Raw genomic sequence first — 23414 nt, 5'->3', positions numbered from 1 at the left:
ACTCATCAGTTGATCTAGGAAGGGACTGTGTGAACTCAACTCATCAGTGGATCTAGGAAGGGACTGTGTGAACTCAACTCATCAGTGGATCTAGGAAGGGACTGTGTAAACTCAACTCATCAGTGGATCTAGGAAGGGACTGTGTGAACTCAACTCATCAGTGGATCTAGGAAGGGACTTTGTAAACTCAACTCATCAGTGGATCTAGGAAGGGACGGTGTAAACTCAACTCATCAGTGGATCTAGGAAGGGACTGTGTAAACTCAACTCATCAGTGGATCTAGGAAGGGACTGTGTAACTCAACTCATCAGTGGATCTAGGAAGGGACTTTGTGAACTCAACTCATCAGTGGATCTAGGAAGGGACTGTGTAAACTCAACTCATCAGTGGATCTAGGAAGGGACTGTGTAAACTCAACTCATCAGTGGATCTAGGAAGGGACTTTGGGAACGCAACTCATCAGTGGATCTAGGAAGGGACTTGTGAACTCAACTCATCAGTGAATCTAGGATGGGACTTTGTGAACTCAACTCATCAGTGGATCTAGGAAGGGACTTTGTGAACTCAACTCATCAGTGGATCTAGGAAGGGACTGTGTGAACTCAACTCATCAGTGGATCTAGGATGGGACTGTGTGAACTCAACTCATCAGTGGATCTAGGAAGGGACTTTGTGAACTCAACTCATCAGTGGATCTAGGAAGGGACTTTGTGAACTCAACTCATCAGTGGATCTAGGAAGGGACTGTGTAAACTCAACTCATCAGTGGATTTAGGAAGGGACTGTGAACTCAACTCATCAGTGGATCTAGGAAGGGACTTTGTAAACTCAACTCATCAGTGGATCTAGGAAGGGACTGTGTGAACTCAACTCATCAGTGGATCTAGGAAGGGACTGTGTAAACTCAACTCATCAGTGGATCTAGGAAGGGACTGTGTGAACTCAACTCATCAGTGAATCTAGGATGGGACTTTGTAAACTCAACTCATCAGTGGATCTAGGAAGGGACTATGTGAACTCAACTCATCAGTGGATCTAGGAAGGGACTGTGTAAACTCAACTCATCAGTGGATCTAGGAAGGGACTGTGTGAACTCAACTCATCAGTGGATCTAGAAAGGGACTTTGTAAACTCAACTCATCAGTGGATCTAGGAAGGGACGGTGTAAACTCAACTCATCAGTGGATCTAGGAAGGGACTGTGTAAACTCAACTCATCAGTGGATCTAGGAAGGGACTTTGTGAACTCAACTCATCAGTGGATCTAGGAAGGGACTTTGTAAACTCAACTCACCTGAGGATTCTTGAACAATGCATATTTCTCTCTTTTCTCAGTGAATAACAATGAGTTATTTGTCTCTCTCGGCCAGAGTGATAACACATCATTCACTAGATTCTCATGGTCTTCAAGAACACGCTCTGCATAATAGGTTATTCATTTATTTATCAACTGACAAAGTATACGATTACAGATCTAGGAGTCCCTGCTCTTACGAGGGCTTGCATTAGAAAAGTAAATTATCATTCCCCGAAAAGCCACTACTCTTTGAGATATCATAAAGATGTCTGCGTTATTTTATATGCACCAAGGACAGGAACAGCACATGGGCTGCACATGAGAGTTTGTCCAATTTGTTAGCATGCTATTCTCCAAAACCTGCAACCGTATATATGTATTTGGTGGTCTAGGCAAGATTATTACTGCTGAGTCAGACTCACAATTAACCTCATGTTAGGCAAACAAGAACCCAGCTGATATTTTTATTACATCCAGTTGGGATTTCTAACTTACCCATATAAAGATCAGGGAATCTAGATACAAGCACCCAATTTGGTGATTCTTCAAAGTGATTTTTTTCAACCAGGATATGACAAACATCCCTAACTGTCATATTTTCATCAACAAGTACTGTCTTTGAGCTGCCGTCATCAGTGTACACTCTGATTATCAACTGAAATATAAATATAGACATTGAAAGTAATTTTTAATACATCGATTAATATTGAAACTGTAGTGGAAATATCAAAAAGACAAACAAGCATTCCATAATTATGTTGGCTTGAATGAGTTTTTTTTAAAAAACCCATAGCAAATATATTGGAAACCTTGTATAGGATGATTAATGTGTTTGGAGAGGGGGGGGGGGGGGTTCAGCAAACTATTTTAGTTTTCTTTGTTAAGGTAAGCATTATAATTACCCTGGCTGTATTTCAAAACAAACTTCAAACCAAAGCATGAATACCACTGTGAATCTACTTGAGATGTCAATAAGGTGTTAATTTTGTCAAAGTTTTAACAAATATGCAAAAAAAACAACAACAACAGCTTATGGTCCTTTGAATTCAATAAATGAAAGATACAGAGCACAATATTGGATAATTTACCTTTTTAATTCTAGCTTCCTTGATTTTTTCCAAGGCTATCCTAATTTTTTCTGCTTTTATCCGAGCAATCCTTTCATCCTCTGAAAGTTCTCCTTTAGATAGATCATCTTGTAAACTTTCCAACCTAGCTCTCACACTTTGAGACATCTGAAATGTTCATAATATCACAATACATCATTTACAGACTGGCAGGCGTATAGCAATGTGGTGCTCATTCCATATAAAGAAATGAAACAATATGACAGTCTTATGGAGTCAAAAATGTCATACACAAATAAGGTGTTTTTCTGATTTTAAGAATCGTATAAGTCAAACAGGGATTCAGTAATTGTTGAAGTGAAGTTATTGCATATTCCATCTTTTATTCAAAGTCCATCACACATGCTTACCGGTATATGCAACACATACATGTAGATAGCACATACAAAACAATTGTAGATTTCCTGAATACATTATTTTTGTGTATAACTTGACATGTAATATTTCAATCAATGATGAGAAGAGATTTACTTGAGAACATATTATATAATGAACTCTGACCTTTTCAGTTGGCGTGGAAGGCGACTGTAACGCTGAACCTTGAGATGAGTTATCCCTAGCTGCATGTGGAGGTGGTGATGGCCACGTCTCTGAAGCAGGTGACTCTATAGGTGTCGCTGGCACAGGTGGTGTTGGTAAGTCGGTTGGTGTTGCAGGGTCGCATTCAGGCACTACTGTAATATGCTGTGCTTGTGAAACCATTGAGACATTCATATTTCCATTTCCATTTCCATTCCTATTAATATTGTCTGTTTTCTCCGCAAATACAGAGTCGTCATAGCTCTTATTGCCATTTTTGACAGAATGGTCCGAGTCTGTTTTGTCTTTGCAGTCTATGTGTTCTAGTATATCCAATGGATCCTCGGACTGTTCGTTTTTATTTTCTTGATCAGCTTGCCATTGTAATTCTTTTTCCATTTGACACAGATCTCCAAGTAATGCATCCAAGTCTACATCCTGCGTATCTGTAAAAATAAAACATAGCAAAACTGTAAATACCTTGCCTGAAGAAATTTCAAAATATTTTTTTATAAATTTCTTGTATGTAGTCTCACTTATGAATTTAGATAACAAGCTCTATTGATGTTGTACACATTTACATAGATTTAATTTAGCGAATTTTACATATCAGCAAAAATAGCTAAATTAAAACCCATTGAATAATCAATCTACGGCACCCCATACACCAGTACCTTACAAAATGTAAAACCTACACCCATATTTATATAAAGTTTCATAACTCATGTATATAAATATTGTGGGGTTAAAACCAAAACACAGTATGATAATCTATATATAAATGGGTTATAATATATTCTAAATATTGTTAAAGACACATAGCACATACAAGAGGTTCACAACACTGTATAAAGATAAAATAACTCAAAAACCGCTTTAGGGTGTCGACTGGTACAAGTAACGGACATGATGCATACCTGGAGACACACAACTACAGTCAAACCTGTGTATAACGACCACTAAAGGAACTTCATTAAAATGGTCTTTATATACGGGTGGTCTTTATATGGAGATTGAATTATTTTTTCGTATGAAATAGCTGATCAGGAACTATAGAGATGGTGCTTTTGCAACAAAACATTTGAGTTAATCATAATCAAACAAGTTTGACTAGAATAAACAGAGTGATTATAATTTGGGTCTCTTAACAAAGGCATACATGTATCTGCAAAAATATTGCTCGAAAGATGGTCATATACAAATGTAGGGCAGGTGGTCTTTATACAAAGGTTGTTCATACATTATTCCTTGGAACTGCCTAAAAGTGGTCACTATAGGCAGGTGGTCTTTATATAGAGGTGGTTATCATTACTAACACATGTTTAATGTATTTTTGTTTTATACATTTATTTGCTACACTTTACATAAATGACAGAGGTGTGTCTATGTGGTTAGAACAAAGCATATCCAGTAATGCAATAGGCAATTTCTGTTCACCTTTAGATCCTGCGTTATGCATGAAATTAAATGTAAAAACAAGACAAAAGTCAAAGGTCATAGTGTGATAGTGACGTAAAAACATTGTGTGAGATTCGATAAACGTGTACCGGTAAGTAATCTTTGGGTATAATCAAAGAGAAATGTTTGCAGCAGACAATAGAACCACATTGTTTGTGCATTACATGACATCTCGCAGTGAATTGAAAATTACTTATTTTTCTTTTATATGTGTTTCCATGGTGAAGCAATTCTAATGAAGCAAATATAGTACCGTTTTAACCAAAAATAATATTTATAACTAAGATCCCAAAAACGAGAATCATTTCATCAACATGCCCCATTAGATACATGCTCCCTTTGACTATACCTTGTCTGTAATGAAATTCATTGAAGATGACATAGTCCCTGTAATTTTAGTGTATTTGTCATTTTGAAATCATGTACAATGAAGTCACTGGCATAAAGCTTTAAATGCAAGTTTCTCACTTGAAATCAATTGAAAATATTATGCATCTTTAACCTGCATTCAAATAACTTTTGTCATCATCGTAAGCAATTAGTAATATACCCTGCTCTTAACAAAAATGACGCCAAAACAAACGACAGACATTCTATCCCAATACCTTGTAACCTGTGTTATCTTTACTAACAAGGTAAAAACTGTTGAAAGCATGTACTGTAAACCGTTTTATTTTAGCCACTATCAATTTTAATGATTTGATATTCCCCCCGACATTCATGACAAAATTCCACTGAAGTCACTTTGATTTTCTGACTCTCCAGTGAAAGGCACTGTGAGTTACACACTACTCACTGTCTTAAATATCACAAATGAAATGTCCATGACAACAAAATTCTATGGTTTTTCCTGACTGGTGAAATTCACTAACATTTGTCAAAATTAAAGCGGTTGACAGTACATTACATTCAATATGCATGCAAAGTTGTGTGAAATTCAAACCATTGGAAAACACTGTTATAAAACATTATTTATGTATACATAGCAAGGTAATTTATTAAGCCATGTTGTAATATAAAACAAGATACCATTACCATAACCAATAGATTTAAGGTCTATGTAATTCAACGAAAAATGTTTGTTGACACTTAAACAAATTGCTTGGAGAGGTATGTCTATGTTGGTTTTCCTTTCATTTTCCACAATATTGTGAAACCAGAAAAAAATCATTTTTGTTGATAGAACCAACAATTTTGGGTTTATGTAAGCATGGTAATGGTTTATGTACCTATCGGTATTTCAAAACCACCATGTGATTTACATACAATATAGTTGCAATACAAGGTTGCTGAGAAATGGGAGCAGTTCCTTGACGGTGTTGTGAGTTGGAGGAGATCTGAAAGCTATACCTACGGTGCTAATCAATTAGACAAGCTGGAAGAAGTGGAATGTTAAGCATAGGCAAAAAGATGGATTTTGGGTTTATTATGAGAAGAACAAGCAACATTGTTGTTGTTACCTTGGTGAGGATGAGGTTGCATCTGTTGCATCCTTGCTGCGAGTGAAAAAGATGACAACAAGAGAAAGAGAGAAAGGATGTTGTAAAAGATGAGAAAGAGTATAGTTGTTATTTGAAAAACTGTATAAACTATTAGAAATAGAGATAATAAACATTATCAGAGAAAGATTTGAAGTCAAGTGTGCAGATATGACATCCATGTATTTGCCATGCCAACTCCTACATACATTGTATGGATGATAATATAAAAAGAATGTACATGAATGTAGAGAAACCTCCACTTCTATGTCTGTGTATCCACTGTAAACATAGTTTAAGTTACTGCATGCCACAGAATATTATAATAGTAAAAAAGATAAGACTACAATGTATATATCACATAATTTCAGAAAAAAATAATGTGCATCTACGACTCAATCATACCGAGTTGACCCGACTAAACTAAAATTGACCGATCCTAGTCACCTCTGAGAAACAGTAGAGAAAATGTTTAGGCAATGTATATCAGAGAAATGAACACATGCATACACGGATGAATAAAACCAAATTAATAAAATATGTAATAAAATAAAATATTTTCAGAATTCATCCAAACAGGGACTAATTATACTAAACCACTCAGACATGCAATCAGACATAATTGATTGAACTGGAAGTAATAAAACAAAAACAGAAACACAAGCCTAGGAAATAAAATAATAAGAACATAGTGATCGATAATTGAGTCATACAGAGGACTACAGCCAGGAGACATTACCTTCTAGATTGGCCATGGAGAATCGAAAATTATCCAAATTACCGGATGTCGGTGTTGGTGGTGGTGGACTTATGGGAACAATGGGTATGTTGGTTTCAATTCCATTTCCATCAAGTTGCTGTAAATAATGTAAAGAATATATTCAGTCAGAACAATGACAAGATAGGATTTAATTTGATTTGTCAAGAAAACATGCATGCATACATTTGGAGTGTAAGACTGTGATGATTTGAGGCTGTGATGTAAGTTTTAATACTGTAGTCATTTGCATAATGATATAGATACATTGTATAGAACATCTCATGAAGACTTGGGGCTCAATTCCAGGCCTAGCAGTTGAGCAATAAACACCTTGGCTACAAGTGCTCCTCTCCAGTGCGTTATTTTCCTCCCGGATTTGGTGACCAGTTCTCACTTGGTTCACTCTACTCTGAGAAATTAGCTCTTAGTTCCCAAGGACATTAGGACATATTAGCCGTCAAACCTAAAAGATATCTACAAAATACCTTTCTTATAAAAATCTAGTGATGAGGCACTTCTATGATGTAAAAATCGTGAGTAAGCAATCATGTACAATAAGCAACAACTCTGTTTGGTTGTGAAACAAATAGACACTGTATTTGCAGCGCAGACGTTTATGTAAATTACACAGTGTGTGTTTTTATGGTCATACATGAAATAAGTAATTTCAATGATTCAGTATTCAACAAATGCAATTTTTTGTTAATAATTTAGGAGCAAATATGGTATGCATGTTTTAAGTGTTTGTGAAACATATGCTACCGCAATATCCAAAATTATTGATTGATGTATGGATATTATTATAGTTTATATATCAGAGTATAAAATGCAATGTTAAAATACAATTTTAATGACAAAATTGAGTTACTGTCTACTGCGAGTAATTTGCAAGGTTTCTCAGTACTCCTCATTTGCATACAAGTAGACCTTTACAATGTCACCAGCGGACATTGCTGCATAACGCAGACATAGTAGTGAAACTGTAACATGCTTCAGGTTTCAATTTCTCATCCTAATATAAACATCTACTAAAAATGAATATTATGCTATATTATTAATACAGTATAAACTACAGGAATTCAGATTCAGTTCTCATATAGTAATTTGTTACCTTTCATCGTGGCTTACAATTGTACATTTTTAGTTTCATTTCTATTTGTGCATAGCTTAGAGTGGAATCCATGTTCGGCATGAGAAAGTTGTCTGGTCATGATCACACAACGATAGCAATACTAATGTTTCACCAAAATGTGAACTTTACTCAATTTACTCACAACATAAATGCAGCTACAGACGTGATGTGCTTGGAGGCGAATAAATCATGACATTTTCTTTGTAAACACAAAAGATTACTTAAGATTGGGAGACTTCAGCAAGTATGGTCACCATTTTTAAAGGTCAACCTTGAGTTTATTGGCATCATATACTGTATGAATGCATTCAATAATCTGATAAATAAATGCATGCATTTTATTGATCTATCACTTGACTCATAATTGGTGCGTGAGACTATAGGATTTGATGCATAAAATGTTATTTCTAATTGGATCTAACAAACTGTTAAAATAATTGTAAACATGACTGTAAACTTTGCTCTGATATTGAATTTATTGTACAATGTATACTGTAGTGTAATGTTATCACTTGATTAAGGCTTGATTTTGCCTGGACCAAATAAAATTTTAAATGTTAGGACAATTAGAACGAAAACACTTACTTGAAAGTGCTTTTCATTTTGAATAACTTAGCTGCATTTATTACACTACATATATTAAATAACATTTCAAAAGTTTCAAGCAAATTTTTGTCAACAATATGACCTTAATGGCTAATTCATACAGAATACCATGAAATATTTAGATTCTCCTTGCAATAACCTTATTTCTTGTACAGAATAAAAATATTGTTACCTTGGTCATAGTTTCCAATTCTCCTAACCATGTTCCCAACAACTTATCCAAATCTTGTTCCTGATCACTGTCCATTTCAGCGTCTATATCATCCGAATGGTCATCACTTAGGTATTCAACTGTTGAAGCATTTGCCCTAAAAATATAAATAAATATGAGAATACACTATTATATCAGTGCACATATGGATGTGTGGAATTTAAAACATGTACCGGGTATGGATCGACATGTTATACAAAATACAGTGTGTTAGCACTTGCACATGTGAATAAAAAAAAATTCTGAGACAACAGTGACATCAAATGCCTGAAACTGCTGCCTGGCACAGAAATATAGATCAGAAATTAACAATGACATGATTAAAAAGTACAATGGCTGCTATTAAAGCACATAATTGAGAACACTATATACTTAGAGATGTCAATAACACCTCGTAGTATGGGACCCACACTAATCTTGATATTAAGGTTAAAACAGGAATCAAGTACAAGGTGAAACATACTGCATTATGCAACTACGTGTTTGAAATCTCTCAAATCATTTTCAAAAAAAAAAGCAAAATAACACCTAGGCATATTTAATCAACAATACTGTCAGATGCACACAGTTGCCAAAAGATAAAACAAGCAGCCTATTGGCTGAGATAGCTCCGCTGTTAGCAATGCACATTTCAATTAAAGAACTGAAGACATCATTAGAAAATGAACAATATGAATAGTATCAAAGCAATCGGACTTACAGTTTTTAACAAGAAGTCGAAAATATCACTTTTTACCAAAAATTACAAAAATATTCACCAAAATAAATTAATTAGAGAATTGAAGATATCATCACAAAACGAACAAATCTGAGAGAGGTCCACATGTAGTACCTATATATGTAATATCAAAGCAATTGGACTTGCGGTTTTTAACAAGAAATCAAAAATATCACTTTTTACCAAAAATGACAAAAATTATCACCAAAATTAGAGAATTGAAGATATCATCACGAAATAAACAAATCTGAGAGAGGTCCACATGTAGTACCTATATATGTAGTATCAAAGCAATTGGACTTGCGGTTTTTAACAAGAAGTTGAAAATATCACTTTTTACCAAAAATGACAAAAATATTCACCAAAATTAGAGAATTGAAGATATCATCACAAAATGAACAAATCTGAGGGAGGTCCACATGTAGTACCTATATATGTAATATCAAAGCAATTGGACTTGCGGTTTTTAACAAGAAATCAAAAATATCACTTTTTACCAAAAATGACAAAAATTATCACCAAAATTAGAGAATTGAAGATATCATCACGAAATAAACAAATCTGAGAGAGGTCCACATGTAGTACCTCTATATGTAGTATCAAAGCAATTGGACTTGCGGTTTTTAACAAGAAGTTGAAAATATCACTTTTCACCAAAAAATGACAAAAATATTCACCAAAATTAGAGAATTAAAGATATCATTACAAAATGAACAAATCTGAGAGAGGTACACATGTAGTACCTATATATGTAATATCAAAGCATTTGCACTTGCGGTTTTTAACAAGAAGTCGAAAATATCAGTTTTTACCAAAAATGACAAAAATATTCACCAAAATTAGAGAATTAAAGATATCATTACAAAATGAACAAATCTGAGAGAGGTCCACATGTAGTACCTATATAAGTAATATCAAAGCAATTGCACTTGCGGTTTTTAACAAGAAGTCGAAAATATCAGTTTTTACCAAAAATGACAAAAATATTCACCAAAATTAGAGAATTAAAGATATCATTACAAAATGAACAAAACTGAGAGAGGTCCACATGTAGTACCTACATGTATATATGTAATATCAAAGCAATTGCACTTGCGGTTTTTAACAAGAAGTCGAAAATATCAGTTTTTATCAAAAATGACAAAAATATTCACCAAAATTAGAGAATTGAAGATATCATCACGAAATGAACAAATTTGAGAGAGGTCCACATGTAGTACCTATATATGTAGTATCAAAGTAATTGGACTTGCGGTTTTTAACAAGAAGTCGAAAATATCAGTTTTTACCAAAAATGACAAAAATATTCACCAAAATTAAAGAATTAAAGATATCATTACAAAATTAACAAATCTGAGAGAGGTCCACATGTAGTACCTATAAATGTAATATCAAAGCAATTGCACTTGCGGTTTTTAACAAGAAGTCGAAAATATCAGTTTTTACCAAAAATGACAAAAATATTCACCAAAATTAGAGAATTAAAGATATCAACATGAAATGAACAAACCTAAGAGAGGTCTAACCAAGGTACATATACACCATGTATCAAAGCATTTAGGCTTGTAGTTTTCAAGAAGAAGTCGAAAAAGTAAAACATTGACACGGACGACGACGACGACGGACAATCACTCATATGATAAGCTCCGCTTGACAAAGTCGACAGCGGAGCTAAAAATTCAGCAGTGAAATTAGAGAGATTAAAAAATCAGGGGATGTAACATTAACAAACACAATAACCATCGTGTAGAATTCTGTAATTAATATTTGCCAACCTTGCAGTATAACGATGCATGACTTGCTGTTGTTGATAACAATCCACAGCTAAGTTGTACTTGCGTTTAACTGCATATTTTACTAATCTCGTTTCTTAGACATAAAATACTTGACAGTAAATGTTTAGTCTGGTCCAAGGTTGCCAATAGCAATCATTGTAATTGTGTTATCTTAGTACTTGTGACTCTGTATTATTGCATGTGCTTAAATTATGTAAATTACAGAGGTTTGTCCAAGTTTAAAATAAATTCTATTTGATAGTCAACTATATACTAATGCAACACTTAGTTACACTCTTTCATTGAAGATGGGTTTTAAATGTGTCTTTCCTCGGAATTTACAAAATATTCATTCTGCCACACTTAAATACGCCCATATTTTGATAATGCCTGACACAGACATTTAATTTAATGGTTTTACCGGTACAATGATATAAATCAATGGAAATGTTATTAGGATCATGGAGCTATAAACCATGTAGGATGAATGGCTAGCTTTCATTATTTTATATCACAAGTGTTTCGATATTTACTTTCTATTTGTGGTTTTACAACTTGTGTCAGAAAAGTGAGGTGACAAATTAAATGAAGATTGTTGTTTACTATCCAGTCACAATTAAACTAGTTTCACAATTAAACTATTTATTCATGTGAAGTAACTTTCACTTCCTAGCGGCCTCAATCAGGAAAAACAGTGTAACCAGGAAAAACTAATATCTTCTCACATGAATCTCTACTGGGGTTTTTTAGGTGCATGGGGGGTTATTAATGGATTACTTGTACATATGACACATTTTCATATGGTGGCTTCTAAAGAACTAGCAAAGTTGTTAAACTAGCTTATCAGAGACTGTCAAACCACAGTCCCTCTATCACATGAACTGTGGTCAAACCATAGATCTAAAAATACAGAGACAGGCAACTGTGGTATTTTTTTAGATTTAATAAGCTATAAGAATCCAAGAATTGAATTAAAGTTTTAATCTGTTTATCCTACTTCCTGTCACAACATGATACCAAGAAAACATGCACATCTTGTGTTCTTAGGGACAGGTACAGGTGGTATATACATACAGTGCATGTTTTCATAATTTTAAAATGTTGATTTCCTCAATGTATTTTTAAGGTCTAACATAATTGTATTTATTGTGTACTTTCTGATATTACAACCATGTGTCATCACAAATCCTCAAACTTTACACAAATATAAAAGTCATGATAGTGAATTTTCCATGATTGACAAAGATTTTCATGGGTTATGTCACTTTAATGTTGTTAATATGCATATTCAGAAAGTATGCATATATAATTAGTAAGTAAAGAAATATAGTTATCTTGATTTTGATTTTTGTTAGGCATTTCTGTGTGGTAAGTACTGGTAGGTGTTCGTCTTTTTGTCAACAGTGTTAATCTCTGGGGATTTTTTTTTTTTCGTTTCTTTAGTCAGTTCACTAAAAACAAGATTTTTATGGTGCAAAGCCGAGACAAGTATAGTAGTATATAGTGTGGAACTTCCTGTGTAAACATCTCAAGTCATAATTGCATTCTGTGGAGACTGTTAGTCTGACCTAATTAGACACCCACTGCTGTTGCCATGCCCACAGTTATTTCAACCAATCACATCCCGGTGTTATTATTAGTAGTTTGTTTGTTGTTTCATTGTAACTTACATGTAATCGAGTGAAGCGAATAAACAGTTGAGTTATTGTTACCGCACGGTGAACTTGTCTTCTCGATCTCTCTATTCCGAGTTTCTACCCGCAATCGACTCAACTCACGTGCCCATGCGCACATTTGGTGCCGAGACCAGGATCAACGTACTTTGGAGGAAATTCTACAACGCATAGAAACATGGCAGAACGAGTTAAACATTCTGCAAGTAGAAGAGGACACCGTGCTCAAATGACGAGACAGTTACAAAAAGCCATTGACATCATGTCCAAAGATGACCCATTGACGCAACATGAAAAAGACGTTCTCATCGCAACGCACGAAGATATTACATCAAGATTGGAGCAGATCAGAGCACTGGATGAAGAAATTCTCAAAAGAGCCGACGAAACAGAGTTCGAAAATCTATTTCTTGATGCAGACAACTACGTCATTGATATCAAAGAAAGAATCGTGGAGATAAGAAACTTCATCCAACGCGCCGATACACCAACAACGCCAACAACACAGACATCATCTGAAATGTCAAGCACGTCGTTCACAAGTAACAACTCAGCGTCCAGAAGACGAACTGTAAATCTACCTAAACTAGATCTCGAAGAATTTTCAGGTGATATTCTTTCTTGGCAAAGTTTTATCGACACGTTTGAAGCAGCTATAGACAAGGACGACATGTTGGATGAGGTAAATAAGTTTCAATACCTACAAGCACATGTAAAGGGAGAAGCGGCTAAAGTAATCGAGGGATTACAACTGACAAACGAGAACTACAAACACGCCTTAGAATTACTAAAACAACGTTACGGACTGAAACATAAAATACGAAATGCATATATGAAAGCACTTTGGGAATTGCCAAAACCGTCTAATGACTTATCCTCACTAAAGTTTTTCTACGACAACATGGAGAGTTACAGAAGAGGCTTAGAAGCACTTGGGAAGAGCGAAGACTCGTACAGAGATTTCCTCATACCTATCATCCTAGAAAAACTTCCAGGGAATTTCCGTCGAATCATCACTCGCGACCATGGAACCGACGATTGGTCATTTAAAGATCTACGTGAATCTGTGTGTAAGGAGATCGAAGCAATGGAGGCTGGCGAAATCTCTAACAATTCCGTATCGTCTTTCGCCTACAACGAATCGCCTATGCGTAATGTACAGTTCTCTGCTCAAGCACTTCACACAAAAACTCGCAAACCAGATTGTGTTTTCTGCAGTAATTCACATCGTCCCTTCGATTGCACGAACGTAACCGACCATATGCAAGGCTTCGAGATCATCAAAACGAAAGGACTATGTTTTAATTGTTTAAGCAAAGGACACTCTTCGCGATCTTGTCAATCTGTCTTTAAATGTCGGAAATGCGACAGCAAACACCACACTACGATTCATCATGCGTTCAAACAATTGCCAAAACTATCGAAACCAGACACTTCAAGCAATACCAACAGCCAGAAAATCCACGCTAATTCTGTGTCAACCGACCTTCAATCAACTAGCGGCAACGTACTTCTCAAAACGGCGATTACTCAAGTCTACTCGGATAAAGCATCAGCCGACGCAACAATCCTATTTGACGAAGGAGCTACAAGATCGTTTATCTCTGAGAAATTAGCCGAACATTTACACCTGACGCCAGACGGACAAAGATCGGTCCAAATCTCCACCTTTGGCAATAAGAAATCTGCGCCGAAAAGGCTTAATTACGTAACGTTGACGCTAAAAACAACATGGGGGCCCGATATATCAATATCTACGTTAATTGTTCCTGAAATCTGCAATCCAATTAACAATCATATTTGTCCAGCTGTACTGAATTTACCGCACATCAAAGGACTCCAGCTAGCGCATCCTGCTGTAAACCATAAAGATTTGAACATATCTCTTTTGATTGGTGCCGATCATTATTGGTCATTCGTGGGCGACAAAACCATCAAAGGCAACGGGCCGACCGCTGTTTCATCTCGTTTGGGTTACCTACTCTCTGAACCAACGTCACGTGATGCGTCATTCCCAACTGACGTCACCAGCTTTCACGTGAACGCATATTCACCAACTGACGATCCCGTAACTAAACTCTGGGATTTTGACACCATTGGCATTTGTGAACCTGCCAACACGGACTCTACTGATGACAAGGCAGACGAATTCGAAACGTTTTGCGAACAGAATATCGAAAAACGCGACAAACAATACTTTGCCCGACTTCCCTGGAAAGAAAATCACCCGGTATTACCAACAAATAGGCGGATCGTCGAAAAACGAACACGTCATATGGTACGTAAGCTTCCATCCGATTTACTTCCTGTTTACGACCGTATTATAAAGGAGCAAGAACACCGTGGGTTTATTGAACGACTGGATTCCGATAATCCGAATCAAGGGCACTACCTTCTTCACCATGCCGTCAAAAAGGACTCCCCCACTACACCAATTAGGATTGTCTATGATTGCAGCTGCAATACTTGTCAAACTCCGAGTCTTAACGACTGTCTCGATAAGGGTCCCATGTTACTTAATGATTTAGCAGGTATATTGCTAAGATTCCGTACGCATCCGATAGCCTTGGTCAGTGATTTGGAGAAAGCATTTTTACACGTGGCTCTTCATGAAGAGGACAGAGAATTTACAAAGTTTCTATGGCTTTCGGATCCGACAGCTCAACAATTCTAAACTTTGGTGGCATGGCCCGAAATGCGTACATAACAACGTTCTGAATAAGGAAACCCCGACATGTACAACTGATGAACAGATCGAGCTTCACGATTCTACTGAAAACGCTGACAAAGTCAACACTGACATCATCGGTCAAACCAATGCTGGTTTGGACACTGTCAGTACTACCGGCATTGGTCAAATTGTTGATATAAATCGATACAACTCTTTACAAAAGTTAAATCGTATTACCGCGCTTGTTTTAAGGTTTGGCGATAACATCAAAAAACCTGCACAATCTCGAAATCTGAATGAGTTAGCAGCGAACGAAATCGCGCAGGCATAATCAACATGGATAGTATACGTACAGAAGACGCGTTATCAAAAAGAACGTGAATCCCTACAAGTTGAAAATAACAAAGCCTCGCCTTTAATTCGACAACTTCGTTTATTTATTGATAAACAACACGTCATCCGCTGTGGTGGTCGTCTACACAATGCGCCCATTGGAGACAATGCTAAGTTTCCAATTTTAATACCTCCTGATCACCAGTTTACGAATTTACTAGTTCGTGATGCCCATGAAAGATCATTACATTCCGGACTACAAAGTACTGTCACGTTATTACGTCAAACATACTGGATTACAAGGATTAGAGCTACCGTCAAGGCGTTACTACGGGAATGTGTAATATGCAAACGTGTTACCGGACGTCCTTACATGAAACCAATCACCGCCCCTCTGCCTAACTATTGCACCCAGAAATCTGACCCCTTTCAGATTTGTGGCATTGATTTCACTGGTGAACTATACGTTAAACGGGAAAATGGCGGCGAGAGAAAATGTTACATATGTCTCTTCACGTGTGCTAATACCAGAGCAATACACTTGGAATTGGTTCAAGACTTATCAACCGATAGTTTTCTCCGCGCTTTTCGACGTTTTGCGGCTCGCAGATCTCTGCCTACACGAATCGTTTCCGACAACGCCACGACCTACTTATCCGCCGCTAAGGAAATCAACGATCTGTTCAACGACCCGAAAGTAAAAGCCTTCCTTGCAAACCATCACATTCAGTGGACATTCATTCCAAAACGCGCTCCTTGGTGGGGAGGTTTCTATGAACGCATGATTGGTATGACAAAGAACACGTTAAAGAAAGTACTTCGTCGCGCATTCGTCACAATGGATGAAATGAATACTATATTGTGCGAAATAGAAACAACAATAAACAACCGTCCGATAACTTATGTTTATGGTGACGACGCAGAGGCGACTCCCCTCACCCCAGCTCACTTACTCCATGGCCGTACGTTGAACACATTACCACATGTAACTATCGACATGGAGGAACGCATCGATCCGACGTACGAAACAAAGGAAACTCTCCATAAACGTGCCACGAAGCTCAGTGAAACTATGGATCGACTTTGGAAAAAATGGGAGTTAGAATATTTATCAGCACTCCGAGAACGACATGAACGACAAAAACCCGGGAAATTAACTAACGCGATCAAGTCTGGAGACGTTGTACTTGTACATTCAGACAACAAGAAACGTACGTTATGGGATTTAGCCGTGGTCGAGTCTATCATAACAGGAAACGACGGTATAACTCGCGCTGCAAATATCAGAACGCGTAATGGTAAAACAAATCGTCCTATTGTGAAACTATATCCTATTGAGGTCTCCACGGATAATATGCATTGCTTGGACACTGATAATATACAAATCTTGGACACTGATAACAATAGACATATTAACAATTCTAATGACACACGTACTGCTAATGTTATTTCTAATCGCCATCCATGGCGTGAGGCGAACATCAGAGCCCGACAAAGAATTAGGGATTGGATTAATGACTAGTCAGGTCCTACTTCTTAAATTGAACATTTTTATGACTTAATTTGTGCGAGTTACTGTTTAATTTTAAATTGTTTAGTTCGTATTCTTTTTGTGAACATCAACGTTGTTATTCTATTATTCGCTTATATTTTTTATGTTTTATTCGATTTTCTAGTGATTTGTTCGTTACTACAATGCATGTACATGTAGTATTTTTTTTCTGCCGCCGGGAGTAATGTGGAGACTGTTAGTCTGACCTAATTAGACAGCCACTGCTGTTGCCACGCCCACAGTTATTTCAACCAATCACATCCCGGTGTTATTATAAGTAGTTTGTTTGTTGTTTCATTGTAACTTACATGTAATCGAGTGAAGCGAATAAACAGTTGAGTTATTGTTACCGCACGGTTAACTTGTCTTCTCGATCTCTCTATTCCGAGTTTCTACCCGCAACCGACTCAACTCACGTGCCCATGCGCACACATTCATTTGTGTTGGTTTATGCTTTAATCACATAACTGCCCAGGAATGCATACCAACAAAGAATATGCTGAGTCGCTTGTCTATTCAATTTAGTGGTCTGTGGTTGTACACAGGAAATAACTGGCTGGAGTTAGGACAACTGAATTGTTTTACATTCATATTAAACCATATAAACAATGCAGATATCTGTTTCTTTCAAACAGTCGTAAACAATTCTCATGAAGTTCTGGTCAGGTGATTCTATGTCGGGATTTAGGTCATAGCCTCTAAATTGGACATATGTGACCACAGTCTTTCTGTCTACACTATTAAAGAGATGGACTGTGATGTGACTATAAATATCACAACAGTTAATAAGCCGTAATTATGCTACGTACATAGCAAACTGTGGTGAGATTTCATCCACAAAACTGGAAGACATACGACCAATACACAAGGCTTACCTTTCAGCTAGGGTGCCTGACATGGGCCAAAACTACTAAAACTGTATTCACCAGGCAAGGTTATCAGCTAATCCAGTGAAAATGCTATAGTACAAAGCTGAAACCATGAGACAATTAAATACTGGACTCTTAGAGTCTATGATTTAAATAAACCAAAGTCATACAGTGGTTTGACATGTAGTCATATAGGTGATTGACATTAAGCATACCAGTTTTAGAAAGATATTTTCTGCACTGGTATGTACTATGACTAACCATGGACTAACAAACATTATCATTAATGGCATTCCATCAATAGTCATCAGTCCTGTCAGACAGAGCTATTGAGGAATCAGACATCAAACACATAATAGGTGTCAACTATCCCATGAATTACAGTACACATTTTAAGACAAGTAATTCAAAAAGTCATGAAAATGAGACAGAAGTAAAAAACAGACTTACAACTTAATTGGTCAAATCAAGGTCGGCTGGCTGGTAGAGTAAACTGACTATAGTGTACCAGTACACTTGAAAGAGCCCCTTAGGTGAGATAGCATTATCTAGGTATCCCTAGGAATATGATAAAATTCCACATATCACAGGAAAACTAATATCAAAAACAGCATTTATACATAGAAGCAACAGGAAACTGGGTTAATGCCTTTTTTGCCAAGATTAACATTTGTTATTGTGTCTGTACCTTATGGCTGTTGACTGTTAAGTTTGTCTAGAAAAAGAAAACTAGTTTTAGGTTACAAAATAAACTTACTGGAAGACTGACCTCACAATAAGTAGTTATAATGCAGACATATACTTAAAGACATAAAAGTGGTTTGTTTCTCATGCCATATATATAAACATGAAAATTGACACCAGAGTTGTGCCTAGTAATTACAAAGATAAGAATCTAATAAATTTGCATAATTTCTTGAAAGGGTGCTTTATATGGTACAGTTGAACCTCGATAATCAAATGCACACAGGCACACTGAATTTAAAATTAATGTTATTATTTCATGTTTTACCAATGTCATTACTTTCTCAACATTTATGCTGTACTGTAGTTCACATCTTATCTGATCATACTGGTGGTTGCCCGCATGTTTATTCACGTCTGTCATTGCCGCAATCGTCTTTGATAATCACAAAATTTCGACCATATTGTATCTCAGCCAAAATATTAAAATAGACGCAGTAAATTTAATAATTAGGTTATATCGGTGTTCACACCTCCAAACAATGGAGATTAATCTCCGCCATCTTTAAATCCTTTTGCGCCAATGCATTTCCCTTATGATGGGATAGCGTGAAGGAGCACAAACACAGATGTGATCGCAAAAACGATCGTTTCATCTGATCTGAAATATTTATGACTCTCCTTATACAAAACATTGTGACCTAAAAATTAAAATTAAATTAAACTACATTCAGGAATAAAATAGACGTTTGATCATATCGATTTGACAGCTGATGTGAAGACCAAAACCTTTAATTTTTAAAAAATTACATGAGAGCGAGAATATTTCACATTCAAATTTTGGCTTATTTATAATTTTTAGTTTTATTTAACTCCTTGCTCACTGAAGCTGTTTTTTCCAATTCTTTTTGGTTAACCATGGAAGCTTTTAGCAGCTTATGTATTAATGCTTAGTGGGATGTTTGCCCTTCCTGCATTTTGCTCTCATTCATCCCAACAATTATTTGTATCTGACTAAAATGTGTAGCAAAAAATGAATACGAAGGAAGTAAAGATTGGTCGCGTTTTGTAATTTTTTAATATTTTTAATCCATCTGCCCCAGTGATACCGAGCCAAAATGAACCCATGTGGACCTAATGAATAAACACATGGTAATAGTTCATGTAGTGTGGAGTATACTACGTGTTCACTCATTTGATATCACAAAGGTAATTTTGGCATCACATAAATAAAAAAATTAAAAACAAAAATTGAGAAAATCTCATGCCCCTTATTTCTATAATTTCAAGAGAAAAATAAAAATAGTCAATGCAATGATGAGTTTACATATCAAGAATATTTTTTTTTTCGAGTTAATTTTTTTTATTTCATTTCGGTTTGCATTCTTTGGTATTTTGGATATTAAAATATTTATCATACAGTTACATGCACACAATTTATAATTTGAATGAAAAAAAAAAATACAGATAAAAAAAGTATTTGATGAATTTCATTATATGTACGAGGTTTCTCCAAATACACCATACATGGTAAATATTTAATATTAAATACTGAATTTCAAGTGAGAATTGTCACCAAATCTTGATTTATATTAGTATATGTACACAGTTGCTGGATTTTCAATTACTGAATGCAATAAAGACAAGACCTGCCTGCCTAGGAGCAAACCATGAGTCATACATACATCCAGGGAGTCAGTCGACTGTCAGGCAAACCATGTGTGAGTGACATCTATGTAATAATACAACCACTATACCTTACAATTAAACAGTGACGTAATGCAATGAAACAGGTGACAAATATAATATAACATGTACCTTAGGGGAATGCAAGAAAGCTGTTACATCATAGCTCCACGGTTACACATACACTAGCAGTAATTCCGACATAAAGAGAGCGACTCACGAGCACAGAGAAAATATCCCCCAGGCATGAACACTGGTACGTCAACAGAATAACGTAGTAATGCTACGTCATGCGCACACTGTGGAATAATCTATACCCGACGACTATCGATAATTAAATTATATTATTATGAACTTTAGAAACTCCCACAGAGAATAAATAAAGCGGCATAACCAACCCACCTGCCCCAGTGCTGCTGTATAAAAAGACTATTGTAACATGATTAATTTGCATAATGGAAACCCTACTTTAATACAATAAACACACACAACCTTGATGTACATTACAATGGTTAATCCCCATGAATAATTATTTAATAATAAGTGTATTATAGTCAACATCTGTCAATCATTCCATATGTTTCCAATGTAACTACACTCATACCCAGTATACATACAGTGTTTATATTAATTCAGAAATATTTTATTTCAGTTTCAGATAAATTGTAATTGTTAACATAATATATTGTTTAACACAGCCTTGATGAATTATCATTTTGGACTACTTCAAAAACAGAAGCCATTAAAGCAACTGTGAAAAATGGGTGGGGCTTTAATAGGCATTATACACGACCTCCGAAAGGTCACACATCCTGGTACTTTCTGGGGTACTAATTTACCATCAATGTCAATTTCTCTAATATTATCCACGAAAAATACAAAAAAATACAAGTAGCTGTCTTTGAAGTTCAAATACAGTAAAAATGACAAAACATTATTGTTTTACAGGGCAACTAGACACAGCAGGATGCTTGACCTTTAAGGGTTATGCATATTAAAGCAGTATAATCTGTCTATCTGTAGTAAAACAATCCATGAACTGAAGTAGTCATGGCGATATACTATTTGACGTATGTCGCACACTACTTTATATGTCAAAGACTATAAACAACCAAATATATCTGATAATACAACTCAAATGATTACCAGACTGTCATGTTAATCATATACCCTCTAGAGGGTCTATGTGTTAATCTAGAGAAACAAAAAGTGTGTGTGTGCTTTGGAACTAAATTATGAACAATTTATTCAATTTGATATTTTGATTTTATTTATTGGTAGTGCTTATTCAGATAATTATTTATTGGTACTACATACTTTGATAACTATTGGTAGTGCTTTGATAACTATTTATTGGTAGTGCTTTGATAACTATTTATTGGTAGTGCTTATTTGGATAACTATTTATTGGTAGTGCTTATTTGGATAACCATTTATTGGTAGAGTTGAATTTGATAACTATTTATTGGTAGAGTTGACTTTGATAACTATTTATTAGTAGAGTTGAATTTGATAACTATTTATTGGTAGAGTTGACTTTGATAACTATTTACTGGTAGTGCTTATTTGGATAATTATTTATTGGTAGTGATTATTTTAGTAACTATTTATTGGTAGTACATAATCATATATCTATTTATTTTGATACTTGGACAAAGTAATTTGATTGTAGTTTTCAAAAAAAAAGTTGGTTATAGCAAAATTTGATGCAGACACTGAGACAGGACAATTATCAATAGCTCCACTGAGTCATGTTAGAAGAAGGAAGACAAACAGACAGACAGACAAGGGAACCACCCCATGATCCCATTATCTAATATAGAAAATTAATGTCATGCTGACATACATTATCTCAAATCATAGTATTATGAGGTTTTCATGTTATATTATTTGTTTGTAGTGCTAGTTAATGTGAGTGACGTCCTGTGTTCATATATTATCCATGAGCCTTATAAGTAAGCATCAACCAGTTTTAACCTTTTCACCTCCCTTCAGAAGATTGGGACAAAAATAACCCAATTTTTTGAGTAAAAACTTGAAAATTTACTCAAATTTTGTCTGTTGGCTAAAAAATTAGTGTTCATTTCAAAAAAAAGTGCAGAAAAATTTGGGCGAAAAAGTCTGGTAAAAAAGTTAAGAATAATTTATTTTGGAGAATAAACTTGTTATCATATTACCATTCTGAGTGCCAAAGACACAGATAAATTGTAATTTTACAGAAGTATGCTACAAATATACTTTTAATAAAGCATGACATCTTATCACAACTTAGGATGCACATTTACAGTTATGGTAGTCAATGGTTACCACAAGTAAGCAGTAAAATTACCTATCAATTTTTCATGATAAATAAGTAAACAAGTCATTGAAAATGACACAGTCCCCGTTAAATTTTTGAAAGTTCTCTTTGTGATCGTCATATTAAAGCGAAGGGGTTGTCGCGCGTGTCCTTGAAACTTGAGTTCCAAGTGGCGTATACAACAGATTGTTTATTTACATCAAAACACGAGTTCATTGTAGTAGTAATATGGCCAAAAATAAAAACAGCCGTTATTCGGCCATCTTTGATCTGATTATGAAACACACTGATATGTATGATGTATGTGTACATAAATTGTGGAAATATAGCAGTAAGGCCAAAAAGTCAGATGGCTGTAAATTGGCCATCCTTGACCAGATTTTGAAACAAATTGTCATGGACATGCATCCTAACATGTATAAAGTACATGTATGTGCCAAATTTGAATGAAAACTGACAGAGCACGTCCAAGATACCGCATAAAAAAAACCAAGATGCCTGCCAGTCGACCATCTTTGATCCAATTGCGAAATAAATCGTCATGGACATGTATCCTAACATGTATA

The 23414-nt window shown here is 35.5% G+C and overlaps 1 protein-coding gene across 4 annotated transcripts in view; it reads right to left on the bottom strand.

Moving 5' to 3' along the window:
* The window catches only part of LOC102805177 (ras-associated and pleckstrin homology domains-containing protein 1-like), a 45385-nt gene that overhangs the window by 18542 nt on the left and 3429 nt on the right, over positions 1-23414 (bottom strand). For 2 of the 4 annotated variants that reach the window (XM_085501506.1, XM_085501509.1), the window contains exons 2-8: positions 8550-8685; positions 6619-6736; positions 5862-5897; positions 2926-3389; positions 2386-2532; positions 1793-1952; positions 1295-1419 (exon numbers count right to left, since the gene is read on the bottom strand). In XM_085501506.1, coding sequence (XP_085357632.1) covers positions 1295-1419; positions 1793-1952; positions 2386-2532; positions 2926-3389; positions 5862-5897; positions 6619-6736; positions 8550-8685 — 1186 coding nt within the window. Of the gene's footprint in view, positions 1-1294; positions 1420-1792; positions 1953-2385; positions 2533-2925; positions 3390-5861; positions 5898-6618; positions 6737-8549; positions 8686-18629; positions 18760-23414 lie in introns of those variants that run through there. The other 2 variants (XM_085501508.1, XM_085501507.1) reach the window with 2 other exon arrangements.

This window comes from Saccoglossus kowalevskii, chromosome 7 (assembly GCF_978046115.1).
Source record: "Saccoglossus kowalevskii chromosome 7, keSacKowa6.1, whole genome shotgun sequence".
NCBI lineage: Eukaryota > Metazoa > Hemichordata > Enteropneusta > Harrimaniidae > Saccoglossus > Saccoglossus kowalevskii.
This window is presented reverse-complemented; position numbering and strand designations above follow the sequence as displayed.